Genomic DNA, 22697 nt, shown 5'->3' on the forward strand with positions numbered 1-22697 from the left:
TCATATAAAATCTTTATGACGTATAGGGAGACCAGATTTCGGTCTCCCTGCCCTGAAGAGACTTTTCTTAAAATGTAATTCTTAGTTTTACGTGTCTCAAAATAGGAAAAGTTTTTTAGACAGACATATCTTTCTTGTAGTCATTAATGAGTAAATACACAGCACAATATTTCACTGCTAAATTTGAAATTTGCATTTTTAGGCCACTATTTTACCTCCCTTTTTGTGAATTAAACGGAGTTTATTGGTTTCAAGATGAGGAGAACAGTACAGAAGAATCAATCAATCAATTGTATTTATTGAGCGCTTACTGTATGCAGAGCACTGTACTAAGCGCTTGGGAAGTACAAGTCGGAAGAACCAACTGCTGAGAGTTATATTACATTTTAAAGTATGTAGGATCCTTTTTTCTTAAAGGAAAGAGGGCTCAGTTTATTCATTTCCTAACACTGCTGCCTTCCACTCAAAATTCAGATATTTGCTATAATGGGAATGAATGGTGGTTTTTCCTTCAGATGATGTCTATTCTAAAGGTCTAAAAAATAGGGTGGTGAATCATCCAATAATAATAATGGTGGTATTTGTTAAGTGCTTACTATATGCCAGGCACTGTACTAAGCCCTGGGGTATTGGACACAGTCCCTGTCCCACACTGGGCACACAGTCTTAATCCCCATTTTGCAGATGAAGTAACTGAGGCACAGAGAAGCGAAGCGACTTGCCCAAGATCACAGCAGAAGGCCGGGATTGGAACCCAGGTCGTTTTGACTCCCAGGTATGTGTTTAATCCGTTAGACCATGCTTCTTCCCATAGATTTCAATTCATGGAAATCTTCCTAACCCATAGGCATGTGTATTGGAAGGTTTGAGACCTCCAAAGGAGAGTAATAATAATGGTTTTTAATATGGTCTTGGATAGCTAGATCAGCAGATTGCTCATTATAGGCAGGGAACATATCTGCTTACTCTGTTGTACTCTCCCAGGCACTTAATACAGGGCTCTGCACATTGTAAGCACTCAATCAATGCCATTAATTGATTGATTGGACACAGTTCCTGTCTCATACAGCCACACAGGCTCTCAGCCTAGGAGGGAGGAAGGGTAGGTATCTTAACCCCATTTTACACATGAAGAAACTGAGGTACGGGGAGGCTCACCCGAGGTCGCAGACTAGTTAAGTGGCAGAGCTGGGACTAGAATCTAGATCTTGTATGGCTCTTCTCCCTAGGCCATGCTGCCTCTCAAGAACAGGCAGGGAGCTTAATTACCTCCTTCAGAAACGGCATATGATTGGTACAGAATGTCCTTTGCGCCTATGGTTTAATGCACATAGCTGTAGGATTTCTACACAGGAAAACCTGGAAGTGGACTGATGTCTGCAGCCAGATTCAGTCTTTGCCAGATGGAAGGTTTAGAACTTGCCAGGAATTCGTCAGAGCGAAAACATACATTGGCCTCTGTGGCTCACCGGGCCTGGCCAGCTTCCTAACAAGAGTCCTGATTGGGCAAGGACCTTGAAAGATTTACTGCTCGATCATTTCCTCTGGCGTCAAAAGTAGCCCTTTAGTTTGGAAGGGTTACCGCAATAGAACTGAGATGTTCTGGTAAAGAAATCTGTAATGGTCCGGTTTAAGGGGCGGGCCACCCCGGGGACAAACAGGACAGCAGCGATCTCAATGCCCAAGAATTGTTAGGGAAATACCCATTAGGGTAGCTGCTTCCAAGGGTATTCAGCAGCAGAGAAGCGGGGAGCCTAGTGGATAGAGCACAGGCCTGAGAGTCGGGGGAGCTGGGTTCTAATCTTGGCTCCGCCACTTGTCTGCTGTGTGACCTTGTGAGTCCTCTACTAATTTTCTGTGGCATTTGTTAAGTATTTTCCAGGAGCCAGGCACAGTTCTAAGAGCTGGGGTCGATACAAGCTAACGAGGATGGACACAGTCCATGTCCCACATGGGCTCATGGTCTTACTCTCCATTTTACACATGAGGGAACTGGGGACAGAGAAGCTGAGTGACATGCCCAGGTCACACAGAAAATAAGCAGCAGAGCCAAGATTAGAACCCAGATCCTTCTGACTCCCACACACGTGCTCTATCCACTAGGCCATGCTGCTTCTTACTTTTATAGTGTACTTTTACAGTATTCTTTTCAGTAGAGGGGGGAAAAAAGAGACCTGGAGGAAGAGCATGGCCTTGGGACCCTTGGAAAAGTTTTTGACCACTGCACAGAGCACTTGTCTTACAGACAAGATCATTAGTACAGTGCTCTGCACACAGTAAGCGCTCAATAAATACGATTGATTGATTGATTGATATTTGCTCTTCACACCCAGATGGAGCCTTTTTATGGGGAGACTGGAAAGAAACTTTTCTCAGAGGATAGATAAAATGGCCTTTCTTAAGGGATCTTTCCTAAGGGGCATAGAATAGCTTGTTTACAAACTAGAAGTGCCATAGCAAATTGATGTATTTGATTTTTCAGATCGAAAATCATATCCTCTTATATTTCAGCTGAAGAATGGCACACTGCTTTTCCACTCAGAACATTGTTGCGCTTTCAGATCTGCATCCCAACATGGTTCATTCCGTAAGTTTCGATGACTTGTTCCTTTGATTGTTCTCTAATGAAATTTGAGAGGATGAGGTTTTAGTTCCTCGAGATTATGTCACGGACATGTATTTAGAGCTTTGCTGCATTATCTAATTATTAGATATAGAATACCTATTAAGCTGCTTTGTATTCATGCTCTGAAAATGAAAACTCATGAGCTTGTTGCCCAAAGGGTAGGCTTTAAAACTGTTGGTATAAACTGGGCAATTCAGTATTTGAAATGATCAGAGACCTCTTTGTGTTCTTTTAACTGAATACCAAATTAGTAATTGTACAAATTCAGCACTATGAAATCAAAATGCATTTAGGCGAACAACATATATTCTTCTGTTGACTGCTCATTAGACATGACCTGAATATCTCAATGGTTGCCTGGAATCTGTGAGCTCGTTGTGGGCAGAGAATGTGTCTGTTGTGGTGCTGTACTCGCCCAAGCACTTAGTACAGTGCTTTGCACACAGTAAGCGCTCAGTGAATAGATTGCATGAGTGAATGAATGAATGATCTCCCATCCTCCCGTCTCTCCCCGCTTCAGTCTATACTTCACTCTGCTGCCCGGATTATCTTTGTACAGAAATGCTCTGGGCATGTTACTCCTCTCCTCAAAAATCTACAGTGGCTGCCTGTCAACCTATGAATCAAGCAAAAACTCCTCACTCTCAACTTCGAGGCTCTCCATCACCTCTGTTCATTCATTCATTCAATTGTATTTATTGAGCGCTTACTGTGTGCAGAGCACTCAAGCACTTGGGCCAGTACAATGCAAGAAAACGTGCATCTACCCCAGTGCTTTGAATAGTGCTTGGCACATAATAAGGACATAACAAGTACATTAGTATTATTATTATTAAGAAACTAAGAGTAAGCACAAGAATAAGTGAAATAAGCTCCCTGCCCACAGTGAGCTCACAAGGACAAAGAGGAGTGTGCCAGGTGGAAAAATGGATGTCACTTTGTCAAATTCTTGATATAAACTCAGGAATCTCCAATAATCATGACCCTTACTAGGTTAGCTTGTTAATCCACGAGTTGTTACTTTCATTATTTGCTTTTCGAAGTGACATTATGACCCTCCTTTTCTCCATTTTGAAAGGTAAGGATCATTGAAACAGCTTGATTTGAAAGACAAAGTGTTTTGCGATAGTCCGGGATCCAGCTTTGTTGTATTAGCCTTGCTTTCCTCGGCAAAGTGGTTATGTCTTCAGAACCCGTGAACCGTCACATTACTCTAAAATGCAGCCTGGCATTTTAGTTAAAACATCCCTTTGCATTTGCAGAGACACAAATTATTGCCACATGAAAAATAGCTGCTAGCTCCATTCATGTGTACTTAAGTGTAGCCTTTGTACGAAAAAAAGGAATTTGGGGCGTTTTAGCAATATTTTAAAAATTACAGATGTTTTTGGTAGATACTAAAATGAATAACAAGATTTTAAAAGAAGATTGTAATTGCCCCAGCTTGAGTTTTGAGGGCTGATTCCCCATCTGCAGCGTACGAGTATGAGTTTCCATTTAATTTATATTAACATCCAGTCCGTTTGGATTAGGAAGCTCAGCAATTTTACGTGGATTGTCCTCAATCCCGTATATGAAAGGAAGCTTGGAAGGACGTAGGGAATTAAATTGCATTATACATATGCTTTTAATTAATTTGGTAAGTAACGTTATTGTAGGACAGTTACAGTGCTCCACGTAGTGATTAGAAATAAAGTAGAAATATGCTCAGTACTAAACTATACCTGCAAAGAGGAGTGATTAACTGTCTTACTACTTTGTAGTAGCTTATAGGTAGGTGAAGTTTATGTTGGTCATTTATAAGACAGCCTGGAATAAATACATTAAAGTGGTTACTACTCAAATGTTTAATCTAACCAGTCAAATATAGCAAGTCCATGAAATCAAATTTACCATGTACATCTGTGTTTAATATTAGTATTCTATAACCTTTTTGTTTTTCAGAGCGTAAGCGGTATAGTTATTGGGAAAACAGATGTCAAAGGCTTTCCAGATAGAAAAAGTAAAGTTATATTTAACTCTTTATTTCATTTTTCATATAGCATGACTTTTTTATGGTATTTGTCAAGCAGTTACCGTGTGTCAGGCAATGTTCTAAGCACTGGGGTATTCATTCATTCATTCAATTGTATTTATTGAGTGCTTACTGTGTGCAGAGCACTGTACTAAGCGCTTGGGAAGTACAAGTTGGCACCAGATAGAGACGGTCCCTAGCTGACAACGGGCTCACAGTCTAGAAGGGGGAGACAGACAACCAAACAAAACGTGTGGACAGGTGTCAGGTCATCAGAATAAATAGAAATAAAGCTAGATGCACATCATTAACAAAATAAATAGAACAGTAAATATGTACAAGATACAAGTAGGTACAAGTTAGTCATGTCAGACCCAAGTCCATGTCCCACACAGGGCTCACAGTCTTAATCCCCATTTTACAGATGAAGTAACTGAGGCACATTGAAGTGAAGTGACTTGGACAGTGTCATACAATAGACAAGTGACAGAGGATTAGAACCCAGCTCCTCTTACTCCTAGGCCTGGGTTCTTTCCACTCAGCCATGCTGCTTCATAGGTTTACATGGCTAAATCAAAGTATGCTTAATTGATTGAACTTTACACGCCTGTGTGACTCCTCAAGAGTAGAGACCGTGTCTCTTCCATACTATAATATTTAAAGTCCTCAAAACAGTACTGAGTGTTTAAGAACACTAAGAATCACCTGATGAGAAAGATTATTTGATGTCGTTAAAAGGTAATCGCTTACCTCCCAATATCCATTTCTCTTCATACTAACAAGTGCACTGTGTGTCATCTGGCTTTTCAATATCGTGCACTCAGGTGGATTTTTCCTAGTGCTCTGATTTCACCTCCCTGCTACAAATAGAGGGATAAATACATAGGGAACTGAACCTGAAATTCAGTTCATTGGTGCACACTACAGGTTTTCTTTGGAGATATGAAGTGCAAAAAAACACCTGAGAAAGTGTCAGTAACACCCATGGCCAACTTCAGGGGAGCAGAAGGGGTAATGAACTACAAGAGATTGGCTCCTAGGGAAAGAAGCTACTGGCTGTTGAAGAGATGAAGTTTAAACCGACACCACAGCGGCCTTGGAGTGACAACTCCAGCCTCACCTCTCCCCTATCCTCTCCCAAACCAGAGCGTTGGCACATTTGTCGGGGTGAGACGGGTGGGCAGGGGACTCGTCCTCTGAGGCTGTGGGGTTGGAGGAGTTCTGGCCTGCCTTGGAGGGAGAGGATTCCTGAGGTAGGGCGGTGATAGCTGGGGAGGAGACAGGAGCAGGAAGGGTGAGAACGCTTTTACCTTCGTCCCCTGCCTTTCTCTCAGTTTCCTTTTCCTCCTCTCCCCCTCTGCCATCCTCTCCTTGTGGACGGGAGTGTATCTTTTGTTATATCGTACTCTCCCAAGCACTTAGTACAGTGCTCTGCACACAGTAAACGCTCAATAAATACCACTGACTGACTGATGGGCTGACTGACCTTTTTTAACCGCCTCCTGCTCCTCTTTCCTCTCCATCCCTTCCTTCACCTATCCCCCTTGTCCTCCTCCCCATCTCTTTTCCCCCACTTTTACCCTTCTCTCCCTGCTACCCCTTTTCTTCCCTACTTTTCCTCAAACCCACATCCCTCACCCCCAAAGCATCCATGGTCCAAATTAAGAGTTGGCACTTCTGATATGAAGTGCCTGCTTTTCAGAGGGATTTTCAAATCTTTCCAAAGTTTTTATGTATTTGGTCAGCTCTGTAAAGCCTAACTGAAGCAGAGGGGGTTGTCCAAGTAATTTAAGTGGAAAAGAAAACCCATTTTTGCCTCAGTTCTCTGACTAATTGCCCCTGGGTTGTCTCAAACTGTCGGGGTATTGTATGCAGAACTAGAGCTATGAAGAGTAGTGATGGGATATCTTTCTTTTTACTCTACTAATGGTATTCTGATCATAATTGGTTTAGTGCTTTTATTTTGCCAAAATTCTCTTGCATTATCTTCACTTTATTTTCACTTATGAGGTAGGGGTGATTCTTTCCATTTTACATATGAGGAAAAGTATGCTACTCGTGGGCAGGGACTGTGTCTACCAACTTTGTTATATCATAGTCTCCCAAGCTTGTAGTCAGTAAAGTCAGTCACACAGTAAATGTTCAATAAGTACCATTGATTGATTGAACGGTGACGGGTCAAGTGAGTTGATCAGGATTATACGGCAGGCCCAGGGCTGAGCTGGGAATTGAACTCAGGACTCAATCAATAATATTTATTTCAGTCAATCAGTGATAGTTATTGAGCGCTTACTATGTGCAGAGCACTACTATTCTAAGCACTGGGGAGAGTACAATATAAGAGAATTAGCAGATACGTTCCATGTCCATAACAAACTTACAGTCTAGAGGGGGAGACAGACATTAATAAAAATTAATAACTAAATAAATGGTACAAGTATGGTATTTGTTAAGCACTTACTATGTCCCAGGTACTCTTCCAAGCACTGGGGTAGACATAAGTTTGTCAGGTCAGACACGATCTCTGCCCAACATGGGGCTCGGTCTAAGTGGGAGGGAGAAAACATGTTTTGAATCCCCGTTTTGCAGGTGGGAAAACTGAGGCACAAAAAAGTGAAGTGACTCAGCCAAGGTCACATGGCAGACAAGTGGGGGAGCTGGGATTAGAACCCAGGTCTTCTGACTCTCAGGCACGGGCTCTTTCAACTAGGCCACGCTGCTTCTTAGCTTCTACGTACATAAGCACATAGGGACTGATTTCCAGGCCTGGGTCCCTTCCTCTGGTTTCATTTGAAGTGTTAATTAGGAAATTATGGTAGAGTGGACAATTAATTGTGTTCTGCTCTCACATACTCCCTTTGAGTATGTGACACACACATCCCAAATCAGATGTCCAGATGCCTTAAGGTCAGTGTAAAAGTTTCTAAAGAGTTGCTAGACTAGCATGGAAAGCAGATATATATATATATATATTCCTAGCATTAGCCAGGGCCCCAAGGCGTTTCCAATATGCGAACCAGAAAATGATTATTAAAATACTCACTGACCTCTAGTGGTTCTCAGTCTGCAAGAATACAGGAACCTCTTTAAAGTTGTTTGGTTTACAAAAGTGCTTACATCTGAATTACATTTTCTGTTTTGAAATCTGAATTAATTCAGAGGTCAATAGGTGGAATCTATGGAGCTAGCGGACGTAAGGTTACACATCTCCAGACCTTGAAGAGCTTGGTATCTATTGGGAGAGGCAGACAAAAATTACTTAAAAAGAGTGTCACTAGGGAAATGTAGGAAGTATTTCAACTCTATCAGGGTGGAAGAGCAGAATAAATAATTGATTAGACAAATGATTGTTGATTTAATCCCGGTATCAAGCTCTTCCAATTGAAAGGCTAATGCACTACCACTTTTCTTTAGATATTGGATCGGAAAGATGCACTTTCAGTTTTACTATTCGAGATTCACCGACTTATTTTATAAATGTCACATCCTGGGGAAGAGAAGAGTACATTAAATCACTTTCCGAAAGCTTCAGAGTTGGTGATTGTGGTAAGTTTTAGTTTATTCATAAAATAGTTCTATTAATCACATGCTTATTTCCTATAACTTATTTGTCAATGAATCTGTCAATCATTATATTTATTGAGTACTTACTATATACGGACCCCTGTAGTAAGCGCCTGGGAGAGTACAACATACAGAGTTGGTAGATATGTTTGTTCCCTGCTCACAACGAGGTTACAGACTGGGGGAGATAGATATAAATATAAATAAATAAATTACAGATAGGTACGTAAATTTATCAAAATATACCATATTTTATATACAATATGTCATGTAAAAAGAAGCTTATTTTGGAAATAAACCATCCAGTAATGTTGATCATTATCAGAAGCAAAAGTCAGCATGTTAAATAAGATTGGGCAAGCATAAACACTGAATTTTAGCATTTCTTCCTGATTCACAGTGGGTCTGGATTTCAACACATTTCAAAACAATTCTTGCCATCCTATCATTAGGGTAAAGACTCCGCCCTTCATTTGCAACTAATTATAAGTGACATTTTCCTTAAAATGTTGTCGCATACTAATTTGCTAATTTCCAGCATCTTTCATTTGTTGTGACACCACATATAATAATAATGATAATAATAATAATAATGATGATGATGGCATTTATTAAGTACTTAGTGCTTTGCACATAGTAACCGCTTAATAAATGCCATTATTATTATTATTATTACTACGTGCAAAGCACTGTTCTAAGCTCTGGGGAGGTTACAAGGAGATCAGGTTGTCCCATGGGGGACTCACAGTCTTAATCCCCATTTTACAGATGAGGGAACTGAGGCCCAGAGAAATTAAGTGACTTGCCCAAAGTCACACAGCTGACAATTGGCAGAGCTGGGATTTGAACCCCTGACCCCTGACTCCAAAGCCAGGGGTCTTTTTGTCCACATAGTTGTACCTGTCTAGAGAGAATTAATCTTTTTGTAAATGAACTTTCTCACGCTCTGAATTGGGGAAAGGGATCACCTTTCCCTTTCAGAGGTCATGGCCCTGAATTCAAATAAATGCCCGAGAATTTCCTCTTCTGTAAAATATGGATGGCATTGGTTTCCACTGAGCCACGCTGCTTCTCTAATACATATAGTACATATATTTGTAGTGTACATAGAATGAGTAGACAGTATCTCTGAATGACAAAGAATAACTACATACAGAAGCATAGTAAGTTTAAGTCATTTATTACTGATTTCTACTGTCAGGTTTTATCATTACAGTTATCGGTTGGTATTTATTAAGTGCACCTCCTAATACCTTTTCTCCTGTTTCAGTTATAATTGAAAATCCCCTGGTTCAGACCAAGATAATAGAAAAAGAAGAAAAATTCAATCCTACAACTCCTGGGTAAATTTATAGCTAAGACCTCCAACCTTTTTGGTAGATTGATCAAGATTACTATCGCCAAAATGAACAAATTAAACAGATAGGTTGCTAAGAGGCGTGACTGTTCACTTTGAACATTTTAAGATTGATTTTTTACCTCTAAGGCCTTCCCTCATGACTCTGTAATCATCTCCCTGGATGTAAAATTGCAAGGATGGGGGGTGGGTAAAGAGCAGGCTTTGTTTTTAACTGCTTTTAAATGTGATTCTTAGTTTTGCTAAGATGACAGGGGTTTGGCAAGGTGATATTTAATTAAAGTCATATTTAAACAAATACTCTGAGGAATTCGTAGCCAGAGAAAACTTGAAAATGCTGTTCACTCCTTTTAATCTCTTCACACTCATTCCACACAGTCACGCAATAGTGGCTATTCCAAGCATAAGGGGCCCAATGGAAAAATGCATGGGAGAGTGGGGAAATGGAATGAAAAGGACGGGGAACAGCAAGATAAGAGAATATATCAAGAAGAGATATAGGCAGAGGCATAGTGATGGACAAGACATTTGAATCAGATTTCGAAACCACTCCAAAGAGAATCACAGGTTTTTAACGTTCGATTGAAACTTTGCCTCCAGAAATTCAATATCAGTAGAGGATTTTGCTGATGGTAAAAATCAAATAGGATTCTATGCTGTCTTTTCTTTTTGTCCACATAGTTGTACCTGTCTAGAGAGAATTAATCTTTTTGTAAATGAACTTTCTCACGCTCTGAATTGGGGAAACGGTGATGTTCAGAGGTCATGGCCCTGAGTTCAAATATCTGAGAATTTCCTCTTCTATAAAATATGGATGGCATTGGGTCTAATCCATCTTAATGGGGTGTCATCAATGGTATTTACTGAGCTCTTACTGTGTTCAAAGAACTGTACTAAGCACTTACTGGGCGGATTCATTGGGTATTGGGAGAATTCATTTATAAATGGTTATAAAGTGTCTTCTGAATTAAGTACTGCTGATTAAATTGAACGAATGCATCATTTATCACTTTAGGAAACACTTTGGAAAAATTGACTGTTGGGAGAGTGCTTGAAAAATACAAATTATGTGCAAAAGAGTTAAAGGGTTATAGATTCGTGGTTAGCATTATCGACCCCAATCCCCAAAGATTTCCTGATAGTAAAGATCAGTGAAAGAAGAGGAAGTTGTTCTGTTAGGTGACGAGAAAATAAGCTGCACTTTCAGTCTGTGTCAGAAGCAGGGATTTCTGAACATCGTCGGCCTCAACCGCACCAGAGATGAGATAGTACCGAGTGATGTGAAGCTGATTCTGAATCGTTTTTCTGCAGGCCGTGCTACTCAATAGCCTCGTCTGTGTTTGTTTTGTACAGCTCCTACAAATTACTGATCAGCGAGAATCATTCGATGGTTAAAGTTTGCTCAAGCTATGAGGCGGATGCAAAACTACGTCTGCTACTGCATGTGCCCGCTAGTGATCCTCACGATTATTATTCACTGGGCGATATTGTGGCGAACGGGCAAAGCCTTGATGGAAGAGTCATTAATATTCTCGCGGCAGTGAAGTCGGTAAGTTAAAAATGCCATAACAAACATCAGTGGTTTTTATCATCATCATCATCATCAATCGTATTTATTGAGCGCTTACTGTGTGCAGAGCACTGTACTAAGCGCTTGGGAAGTACAAGTTGGTAACGTTTTATCAAGCGCTTGCCGTCCATGGAGCATTGTACAAAGCACTTGGGAGAGAAAAGTACAACAGAGTTGGTAGACACATTTCCTGCCCATAACAAGCTACTGATATTAAGTTTCTGATTGGCTCCCTGTTAAGTGTTTAGATAGAGGAATATTTTTCTTCTATCATACTTGGTAATTGAATAATGTAATGCCACTGTTAGAAACAAGGGTGATGTTCCTCAAATCAAATTAAGGTGAAGGGAAAATGATTCTTTGGTGTCACTTGCACCAAATGTTGGGTGGCATTACCTTTTTTGGTATCATTTAAACCTGGCTGAGGATTGATGTTTTAATCAAAAATCCAGTGAAGAAATTTTATCCTCGTTTGGTACATTGATTTTCCAGAAAACTGGAGGTCCATGTTATCGCATTTGCACGTGAAGGGTGTTATCAATCTAGCACATTCTAGGGTGTCACCCTTAGTAGTTATATCTGGTGAGTTTGTTGCCTGCCACTAGACTTAAAAAAAGATACTGATGGTCTGAATGTATCCTTGAAGCTGTCCATTGTAAATATTTGTCTAGAGAGAATTCCTAAATTAGGGTTTAGGCTAACGTTATATTCCTTTTTTACCCCAGTTGTGTGTGTGTATTGAGTTAATTACCTTCTTTTTAGTCAGCTTGTTGTGGGCAGGGAACATATCTACTTATCTGTTATATTGTAGTCTACCAAGAGCTTAGTTCAGTACTCTGCACATAGTAAACACTCAAAAAATACGATTGATTGATAAGTCACACTTCTCTGAAGTTCATTTCACTGAATTCAAGCTTTGGATTTTGAGTCTTTCAGAGGATATGTAAAAGTCTCATAGAGCCAGGTAACAATATTTTCTTTGTTTATCATGTTGTGTTAGGTGTTTTTCAGTCACTTATACGCTACACACACATATTCACAAACACGCCTTAATATAAATCAATCAACCCATCGTATTTAATTAGTGCGTCCTCTGTGCAGAGCACTGTAATAAGCACTTGGGAGAGTACAGTACAACAGAAAATTAGCAGTCACGTTCCCTGCCCGTAGCGAGCTTAATGTAAAGGAATCCAGACCCCGAATCATTACCTTGTTGCTCCCCTGAATCATCATCATCATCATCATCAATCGTATTTATTGAGCACTTACTGTGTGCAGAGCACTGTACTAAGCGCTTGGGAAGTACAAGTTGGCAACCTATAGAGACAGTCCCTACCCAACAGTGGGCTCACAGTCTAAAAGGGGGAGACAGAGAACAAAACTATACTAACAAAATAAAATAAATTGAATAGATATGTACAAGTAAAATAAATATGAGCCCCCTCATTCATCCAATCGCATTTATTGAGTGCTTACTATGTGCAGAGCAGTGGACTAAGTGCTTGGAAAGTACAATTCGGCAACAGCTAGAGACAGTCCCCACCCAACAACGGGCTTACAGTCTAGAAATGGGCTCACAGCCTAGAATTAATTCTGCTTGCAGAGCTCTCTATGTGATGTTGCCAGGGAAGGGGCCCAGGAGGACTGTCATTTTTGTTGCGTTTTTGGGTCACGATATTAGGAGCAGCTCTTAGTATTGCCCCATGCCAGGAAGTAGGCACTCACCCAGTCTCAAACTGGTTTAAGAATCAATCCCCTGGTCCCTGAGCCTCTGGGGCTGGACAGGAGAAAATCAAACCCTGTTGGGTCAGGGCAGTAAATCAATCAGTTGTATTTATCAAGGACTTACTGTGTGCAGAGCGCTGTACTAAGTGCTTGGGAGGGTATAACAGTTGGTAGACACACTCCCTGCCTTCAAGGAGCTCACAGCCTGAAGACATTAATATAAATAAATAAATTTCAGATACATAAATGCTTGTGAGGCTGAGGGAGGGGTGAATAAAGGGGGCAAATCCAAGTCCAAGGGCAGTACAAAAGGGAGGGAGAGAAGAGGAAATGAGGGCTCAGTCACGGAAGGCCTCTTGGAGGAGATGTCATTTTAATAAGGCTTTGAAGGTGGGGAACGTAACTGTCCATTGGATAGGAAGGGGCAGGGCATTCCAGGCCAGAGACGGGATGTGGACGAGAGGTCGGCGGCGAGATAGATGAGATGGATTTCCAGGGAGTAGGCAAAGTGTGCAGGTTGGCTTGTAGTTGGAGAGTAGCAAGGAAAGATAGGCGGCAGCAAGGCAACCGACTGCTTTAAAGCCGATGTTGAGGAGTTTCTGTTTGATGAGGCGGCGGCTGAGCTTGAGGAGTGGGGAAACATGGGCTGAACAGTTTTTTAGTGAAATGATCCAGGCGGCAGAGTGAAGTGTGGACTGGAGTGGGGAGAGACAGGAGGCAGGGAGGTCAGCGAGGAAACTGATCCAGTAATCGAGGTGGGATAGGATAAGTGATTCGATTAATGTTGTAGCAGTTTGGAGGGCAGGGTTGGACACTTCCAGTCTCCCCTCTCTGCCTGCTGCCTAAATCTCACTATGGGCTAGGCTTTTAGGCTGGGGGAGGAGGAAGGAAAGAGGTCAGGTGAACATTAAAATGTGCTCTTGACCAGGCCTCTAAACCCTCTTCAAGATCAAGCCAGGACAAAAGACCACATTGAAATGCTTACTACCTTGCTTTGGATCACCAGACTCTGCTTCGCTATTTATATGCCACCCTGAAAGATATTTTTTTGTGTGTGTTTTAATTTGGTTCTTAGGCCAAATCCCACATTTTCGCTAGGCCTGTTTGGCCCAGGCTGGGAGGGCCAATTTGGGCTGGAAGGGAGTCTGATTAGATGCCTAGAATATGCCCGTGCCAAGCTTCACCAGGCTCAACAGTGGTGGAGACACAATTTGGTTGACACTGCCAATCTGGGATTCTCCAAGCACTAGCCTTGGTGTCATTGTCCGCATCTGATGCCATCATAACTCTTACACTACTGTGATTTAAATACTACAGCGATCATTTTTCTGCTGCTCCTCCAAATTAGTACCGAGAGTGTTGATACCCCACTGTGGATGAGTAGATCCCCTTCTTAAAAACACAAGACTTATGTATGCTAGAAGACCAGTTTATTAAAAAAAGACAACTAAGTCCTCACTGGCAGTTTTCTTTCCAATTTATTTGTTACTGCGTCTGCCCTTTGGTTGAGCCATTTATTTAGATTTAAATTTGCGTTTCAGATGAAGAGTAATGGTTTTCCTTATGTTTTCCAAGGTTGGAGAGCCAAAATTCTTTACAACTTCAGACAGAAGGAAAGGCCAACGTTGTGAAGTAAAGCTGTATGATGAAACAGAGTCAAATTTTGCAATGATGTGGTAATCTACCCCTATAGTTTATTGGACTAAAATGAAATTGTCTTATAAAAAATCATCCCATGTGCTTAACATTTAGTGATCCAGGTCAGTTTCTCTGGGGAGCCCATGGATTTCCAGTGTTCCGAAAGAGTTTAATGCCCTGCAGCCGTACTACTCAAGAGGTCCGAAAGAGTTAGTGTGCTTAACTTAAAGCCCCAATTTCTTCTCCAAAGCGACTTAAGCCCTGGAAAGGATATAGGCCAACAGTTAGCAACCCTAGGTCAGGGAAAAATGTAGAGAAAGGTACAATTTCTGACTTTGGTCTTCAGCCCTTGACATATTTTACATAATTTATTCCTGAGGGATTGGGTGGAACATAACCATGGAAATCATTATTAAAGTGCTTGATGCACAGTAAGCGCTTAACAAATACCGTAATTATTATCTAGGTTACAAGACATTTGTGCCACACATCCAACCTCTTGGGGAACAGCCTACTGGAAAGAGCCCGGACCTGGAGTCAGGGAATCTAGATTCTCATCCTAGCTCCCCAACTTGTCCGCTATATGACCTTGGACAAGTCACTTCACTTCTCTGGGCCTCAGTTTTCTCATCTGCAAAATGAGGATATAAAACCTGTTCTGCCCTGCTTGTGAGCCCCACGTGGGACCTGATGATCTTGTATTCATTCATTCATTCAATCGGATTTATTGAGCGCTTACTGTGTGCAGAACACTACTAAGCACTTGTATCTATCCCAGTGCTTAGTACAGTACGTGGCACATAGTAAGAGCTTAACAATTATACCCAAAAACAAATACTACCATTAAATACCATAATTATCTGCCCCAACCCATAATTCAAAATGAAGCAGAATTCAGTTAACGTGATTCATAATCAACAGTATTTATTAAGGGCTGAATGGGCTTGGAGCACTGTACTGCACCTTGGGAAATGTAAGGAGGAGTAGAATAATAATAATAATAATAATTAATAGTTATGATACGTGCTAAGCACTTACTTTATGCCAAGCACTGTTCTAAGCGCTGGGGAAAATACAAGGTAATCAGGTTGGACACAGTCCCTGTCCCACATGGGGCTCACACTCTCAGTCCCCATTTTAAAGATGAGATAACTGAGGCCCAGAGAAGTGAAGTGACTTGACCAAGGTCACCCAGCAGACATATGTCAAAGCCAGGATTAAACACAGTTCCTGCCCTTTGAGCGTTTACAGCCGAATAGCAGGGTAGACATTAATCGTCAAATATAGCTTAGTTAAAAGAAATAGAATAGTAAGTTAAAAAGAATATAATCAATCAGTTATATTTTTTGAGCCACTTACTATGTGCAGAGCACTGTACTAAGCGCTTGGGACAGTACAATACAAGAAGATAATAAGTAAGAAATCCACGAGAAAAGAGTTGGCCGACAGGGTGGCGTAACGGGGAAAGTGGGGAAATTAATCAATCAATCAATCAATCAATCGTATTTATTGAGCGCTTACTGTGTGCAGAGCACTGTACTAAGCACTTGGGAAGTACAAGTTGGCAACATATAGAGACAGTCCCTACCCAACGGTGGGCTCACAGTCTAAAAGGGGGAGACAGAGAACAAAACCAAACATACTAAAAAAATAAAATAAATAGAATAGATATGTACAAGTAAAATAAATAAATAAATAGAGTAATAAATATGTACAAATATATATACATATATATACATATACATATATACAGGTATATATACAGGTATTAATAAGGGAGTTCTTGCTGGCATCTTAGGAGGCTTGGAAGTAGAGGAATATGACTTGACAAGCTGAGGCGGGAGAGTATGAGAAAAGATCTGGGGGAAAAATCAAGGGCTGGGGACATTAGAAGGTTTGTTTGAGGGGACTGAAGACCACCAACCTGAACGTCGCGGAAGGAGAAAACAGGAGCTAAAAGAGAGCCAGGCTTGAAGTCTGTGGGGAGGAGTTTTCCTTGTTCGCAAGAAGTAATAAGACTCATCGGAGGGAAATAACATCCCAGTCAACAATTTGGAAAGATGATGTAGCTAAATAGTAGATAGAGGGAAGATATCTACTTCCCCCAGGTTTTTATATTTCCCCCAGGTTTTTCCCCAGGTTGAATATTTTTAACTTGGGCAGTTGTTTAATATGGGCAGTTGAAAGGAATTAATATCCGTCAGTGATATACAGACTACTAACTATTTAGTCAGTCATGTTCTCATTAACATTGTTTGCTTAAGATCTCAGCCATTCTAAATTAAACAGTATTTGTTCTCGTTTAGCTGGGATAACGAATCTATTCAACTTGTGCATAGTTGGATCCCACGAGAAACAGGTATCACGCTTTAGTAGTTTATACCAAATGCTTTTAGGCTGTGTTCGCCTCTAAAGTTCAAATATTAATAACAGATAATTTTTCCATACAGTAATATTCGCTTCAGATGTAAGAATATGCTTTGACAAATTCCGGAACTGCATGGTTGCGACCGTCATCTCCAAAACTATTATCACAACAAATCCAGGTAAAAAAAAAATGTCTCTAAAGTACTCCCTTATTTTAGAAATACATCTGTTTGAACTATATGTAAACTCTGTTTGGGAATGTAAATGATGTTTGAATTTAAAAGGGAGTGGAAAATTTTAATGCCACAGTACTGAACTCTTTATTATTTAGTAATGAAGTAGCAGCATGAGGAAAGGAATTCCAAGCATTTCGCGTTAGTGAAAGCCTAGAAATACCACAGAATTAATCTCTGGAGAATGTTGAGATATGAGAAAGACTCATCAGGTGGTATATCAGACTATTTTAATTGTGTTATTTTGAGAATTGTTTAGATAGTCTGGGGGTTGTTTAACCCTGTAGACTGAAGGTTCGTCTTGGGCAGGGAACGTGTCTACCGACTCTGTTATATTGTATTCCCCCACGTGCTTAGTCCAGTGCTCTGCACACAGTAAATGCTCAATAAATACCATTGATTGATTGATTGAAAAGTTCTGGGGAGAAAGGATTAATGACACTCCAGCTTTAGAAATAGTAGAACAGAGGCTCTGAATTGATTGATGGCTTAAAACGGTGCACCAAAAATTATGATCTCTTACCTCACTTCTCTTTTGAGCAGTACAGGGCCAAGTTATCTTCAGAACATTCTTAGACTGTAATGTCTAAGCCACGCTTAGAGAAGCAGCGTGGCTCAGTGCCAAGAGCCCGGGCTTGGGAGTCAGAGGTCGTGGGTTCTAATCCCGACTCTGCCACTTGTCAGCTGTGTGACTTCGGGCAAGTCACTTAGCTTCTCTGTGCCTCAGTTCCCTCACCTGTAAAATGGGGATGAAGACGGTGAGCCCCACGTGGGACAACCTCCCCAGCGCTTAGAACAGTGCTTTGCACATAGTAAGCGCTTAGCAAATACGCTTATTATTATTATCATTATTATTATGTCCTAGCTGGGTACTATTTCGATCAAGACTTCAGGAAAATATCCTCAAATCGGAGAAAAAGGAGTGGTGACACCAACTTGCTAGCACATAAATCTCCAACCCGTTATCAGTTCATCGGTTTATAGTGGCCTTTCTTTCTGCCTCGCCTCTAGACTGTAAATTGCAGGGATTGTGTGTACCAACTGTATTGTATTGTACTCTCCCAAGCGCTTAGTACAGTGCTTTGTGTACAGTCAGCACTCCATAAATGCCATTGATGGGTTGATAGGGTATCGAATGCTACAACTCCACTTATGTAAGCCTCTTGTGGGTTTGCAATTACCTGGTCAAAGAATATCATTCATGGAGCTAGCTTGCTTGTATGCAGAATAGGGTCGTTATTAGACAGCAATAGAAAATATTTGCTGGGCACCTACTGAGGGTGGAGGGCTTAGGAGAATTCAATAGAATGAGTAACAGAATTCCTGCCCTCAAGGCATTGACAATCTAGTCTGGGGAGACAGACAAGAAAATGAAGTGAGATAGGAGGAAGTAATGGTAGAATGATAATAATTGCGGTATTTTTTAAGTGCTGACTATATGTGCCGGGCACTGTAATAAATGTGGTGGTACAGGTCTGAAGCCAGAAGCAGCTGGCTTAGTGGGTAGAGCATGGGAGTCAGAAGGCCTGGGTACTAATCCCAGCTCTGCCACACGTCTGCTGTGTGACCTTGGGCCAGTCACTTAACTTTTCTGGGCCTCACTTAGCTCATCTGTAAAACAGGGATTAAGAGTGTGAGCCCCATGTGGGACAGGGACTATGTCCAACCTGATTAATTTGTATCTATCCCAACATTGAGAACAGTGCTTGGCACATAGTAAGCACTTAACGAGTACCACAAAAAGTAATTAAAGTGACAGGGACTGTGTCCAACCTGATTAGCTTGTATCCACCCCGGCTCTTAGAACAGTGCGTGGCCCATAGACAGTGCTTAACAAATGCCATCATCATCATCATCATCATTATCATCACAATCATCTAACTCCCAGGCCTGTGCTCTTTTCACTAGGCCACACTGCCCATCACCATTCCAACTTTTGGTCTTCCAGGCAACACCTGTAGAGGACTCCTGAATCTACTGTTGGCTAGAGGAGATTAGGATGGAAAAGTCAAAGCGCTGCTTATATATCTCCTCCTTGTCTACTTTTAAATTGCACTTATTAAAAAAAAATCACTTCTGTTTTTGCGTCTTCATATTTTTCCACCTAGAATGTTTTCAAAGTTACGTAGGTTGCCCGTTGGGAAGATTGCATTTATTTATAGTTTATTTTTCATTCATATTTATTAAAGATACCCAAGAGGCAAATACGCTTTTCAGTTTCATGCGAGACAATGCCAGAACAAGAACTTTAAATGATGAAGCCGAGAACCTGTCACCAGAGTCAGTAAATTGTAAGTAACCCTCTAAATATTCTTTTACGGAGTTTAGTTCAGATTAGGTTTTTTGTAGCGCCCAGAAGCTTTGACCCATGAAATATAACTTAAGGTTTTGGCTTTTAAGCCCAGCAAAGGAGCCAGAATTTTATGTTCAGACTGTATTCTGTATCAAAGGTAAGTTAACCAGCACACTTGATTCAACAGTCTGTGGTATCTGGAGTCCAGTGAGAAGAGAAGTCTCAGTTCACTTCTTTATGAAACCAGATCAAGAGCATTCATTCATTCATTCATTCATTCGTATTTATTGAGCGCTTACTGTGTGCAGAGCATGTATTAAGCGCTTGGGAAGTACAAGTCGGCAACATATAGAGACGGTCCCTACTGAACAACGGGCTCACAATAGATCATCGCAGCTGACACTAATGGGCACTTCTGGCTCAGAAGAGATTGAGGACTAAATTGCCCTAAAATTTAAACTACTGATTTATCGGATAATTAGGGTCAACTTTCGAGTTTTGTTAAGGCGTGACGTTAACATCGCTTTTGTGGACTGTGCCTTACATTCCATGTCAGGTCTGGTCTCAAGTGGATGCCTAAATTATGAGTTAATTAAAATGCAGTAATCATTATTTTAGCAACAAAGAAAGATGGGTTTAGAATTGGGTAATTGGTAGAGGGGGAAAATATTCATTATCTTTTTGGAAAAAGTCTTAAGAGATCTCGGGCTATTGTCAAATTTTTCAGGAAGACCCATTTGCCAAGGAGTGGACCATGTATAATTGTGGTATTTATGGTATTCATTAAGGGTTTACTCTGTGCCCTTTCCTCTCCATCCAAACTGCTACCACATTAATCCAAGCACTTATCCTATCTATCCCTCCTTGATTACCATATCAGCCTCCTGGCTGACCTCCCGGCCTCCTTTCTCTTCCCCACTCCTGTCCATACTTCACTTTACTGCTCGAGTGATTTTTCTACACTTACAATTGATTGATTGATTAACAGAGAGGATTCAAGGAGATTATAATTAGAGTCAAAGTTTAGAAGAGAAGCAGCATGGCCTGGTGGAAAAAGCCTGCCTAGGAGTCAAGTTCCACCCCTTTTCTGTTTTGTGGCTTCGGGCAAGTCACTTCACTTCTCTGTGCCTCAGTTCCCTCATCTGTAAAGTGGGATTAAGACTCTGAGCCCTATGTGGGACAGGGACCGTGTCCAACCCGATTGTCTTATATCTACCCCAGAGCTAAGTTCAGTGCCTAGCACCTAGTAAGCACTTAAGAAATACCATTAAATAAAAAAATGTCCTTTGAGAAACTGGCAGGACAAGATATGGTGACCGCAAGACTTTGAGTTTCAAATCCCGGCAAAGGTTTACAAAGTTACCTCTTTTTTAATGCTATTTGTTCAGTGCTTACTATTTAGCAGTGTGGCTCAGTGGAAAGAGCCAGGGCTTTGGAGTCAGAGATCATGGGTTCAAATCCCGGCTCCGCCGCCTGTCAGCTGTGTGACTTTGGGCAAGTCACTTCACTTCTCTGGGCCTCAGTTACCTCATCTGTCAAATGGGGATTAAGACTGTGAGCCCCACGTGGGACAACCTGATCACCTTGTAACCTCCCCAGTGTTTAGAACAGTGCTTTGCACATAGTAAGTGCTTAATGAATGCCGTTATTATTATTATTTAGCAGGCACTGTTCTAAGCACTGACATAATCAGGTGGACGGAGTGAGGTCCACCTGAGGCTTCACAGTCTTGATCTCCCTGTTACAGATGAGGTAACTGAGGTCCAGTGAAGTGACTTGCCCACGGTCACAAAGCGGCAAGTGGCGGAGGCAGGATTAAAACCCAGATCCTCTGGATCCCAGGCCCAAGCTCTATCCGCTAGGCCACGCTGATTCTGGTGCCCTGACCATGAGGCCTGGACTTATCACAGAAGGCCCATTGAGCGTTTGTTGCAATTTCGCCAGCATCATTTACAAATCATCCACACAGAATCCACAACACTGAATGCAGTCAGCTCACCGGCATTGAGACAATGTGCCCTTTTTTATGGTACTTGTTAAACACTTACTATGTGCCAGGCACTGTACTGAACAGCAGCACAGATACAAGGTGATCGGGTTGGACACAGTCCCTGTCCCACATGGTGGTCACACTCTTAATCCCCATTTTACGGGTGAGGTAAATGAGGCATAGAGGAGGTGAAGTGACTAGCCCAAGGTCACACAGCAGACAAGTGGCACAGCCAGGATTAGAACCCAGGACCTCTGTCTTCCAGGCTGAGCTCTTTCCACTCGGCTACGCTGCTTCTCACACTGCATGTCGCCATGCAATTTTGCCATTTGGGACTCGTGAGGAGATTATTATAGGGAGTGTTGCATATATATATATATATATATATATATATGTATACATGTTTGTACATATTTATTACTCTATTTATTTTACCTGTACATATCTATTCTATTTATTTCATTTTGTTAGTATGTTTGGTTTTGTTCTCTGTCTCCTCCTTTTAGACTGTGAGCCCACCGTTGGGTAGGGACTATCTCTATATGTTGCCAACTTGTACTTCCCAAGCGCTTAATACAGTGCTCTGCACACAGTAAGTGCTCAATAAATACGATTGATTGATTGATTGATTGAGTGCATGCCATTGCTAAATGGTGAACTGGAAAGGGGCATTTGCAAATAGGTTGGGCAGAACAAATGTTTTATAATGACACAGCAAAGACCAATCCATCCATGATATTAATTGAGTGCATAGTGTGTGCAGAGCACTGTACTAAGCGCTTGGGAGAGTACAGTACAGAAGAGTTGGTGGACATACTCCCCCCCAAGAACAGCCTCAAATAACATGCTTCGGTAGAAGTTTCATCAGGTTGACAACTGCAGCAGAAAGACCAGCCCAGGCAGGGAACATCAGGAAAAAAAACTGCTCTCCCTGAGAAGAAGCCCAGGGACACTTGGGATCCCGAGAAGGAAACTTGAAGGGAAAAAGTGTCGGTTAAATTGTTAAATTTTATCCTCTCCCAAGTGCTTAGTACAGCGCTCAATAAATGCCACTCACTGACTGACTGACAAAAAGCCATCTTTTCAGACACCCGGTGGGAAATCGACTGGCCGTTAGTCATGTGCCAGTCACTGTAGCCTCCCTTGCCCGCACTGGTAGCAGTAACGATACCTTTGAATTTCAAGGACGGTTGAATTTCAACTGCCTTCACAGTTTCAGGAGGGATGAGGATTTCCTCACTCTTTCAGAGACAATGATCTGGCCTTTCCCAACAAGCAGTGTGGTATATGCTGAGGAGAATAAATACTGTACAGGAAAGT

General features: G+C 41.4%; 1 protein-coding gene across 1 annotated transcript in view; it reads left to right on the top strand.

Annotated features, from left to right (window-relative positions):
- The first annotated feature begins 732 nt into the window (after positions 1-732).
- The window catches only part of MEIOB (meiosis specific with OB-fold), a 28450-nt gene continuing 6485 nt past the window's right edge, over positions 733-22697 (top strand). The window contains exons 1-10 of the mRNA XM_038763298.1: positions 733-775; positions 2512-2587; positions 4571-4628; positions 8055-8186; positions 9475-9547; positions 10915-11110; positions 14432-14532; positions 16801-16853; positions 16945-17040; positions 19284-19385. Of these exons, the coding sequence (XP_038619226.1) occupies positions 2519-2587; positions 4571-4628; positions 8055-8186; positions 9475-9547; positions 10915-11110; positions 14432-14532; positions 16801-16853; positions 16945-17040; positions 19284-19385 (880 nt within the window). The 5' untranslated portion in view covers positions 733-775; positions 2512-2518. The remainder of the gene's footprint in view (positions 776-2511; positions 2588-4570; positions 4629-8054; positions 8187-9474; positions 9548-10914; positions 11111-14431; positions 14533-16800; positions 16854-16944; positions 17041-19283; positions 19386-22697) is intronic.

Source organism: Tachyglossus aculeatus, chromosome 21, assembly GCF_015852505.1.
Source record: "Tachyglossus aculeatus isolate mTacAcu1 chromosome 21, mTacAcu1.pri, whole genome shotgun sequence".
Lineage (NCBI taxonomy): Eukaryota > Metazoa > Chordata > Mammalia > Monotremata > Tachyglossidae > Tachyglossus > Tachyglossus aculeatus.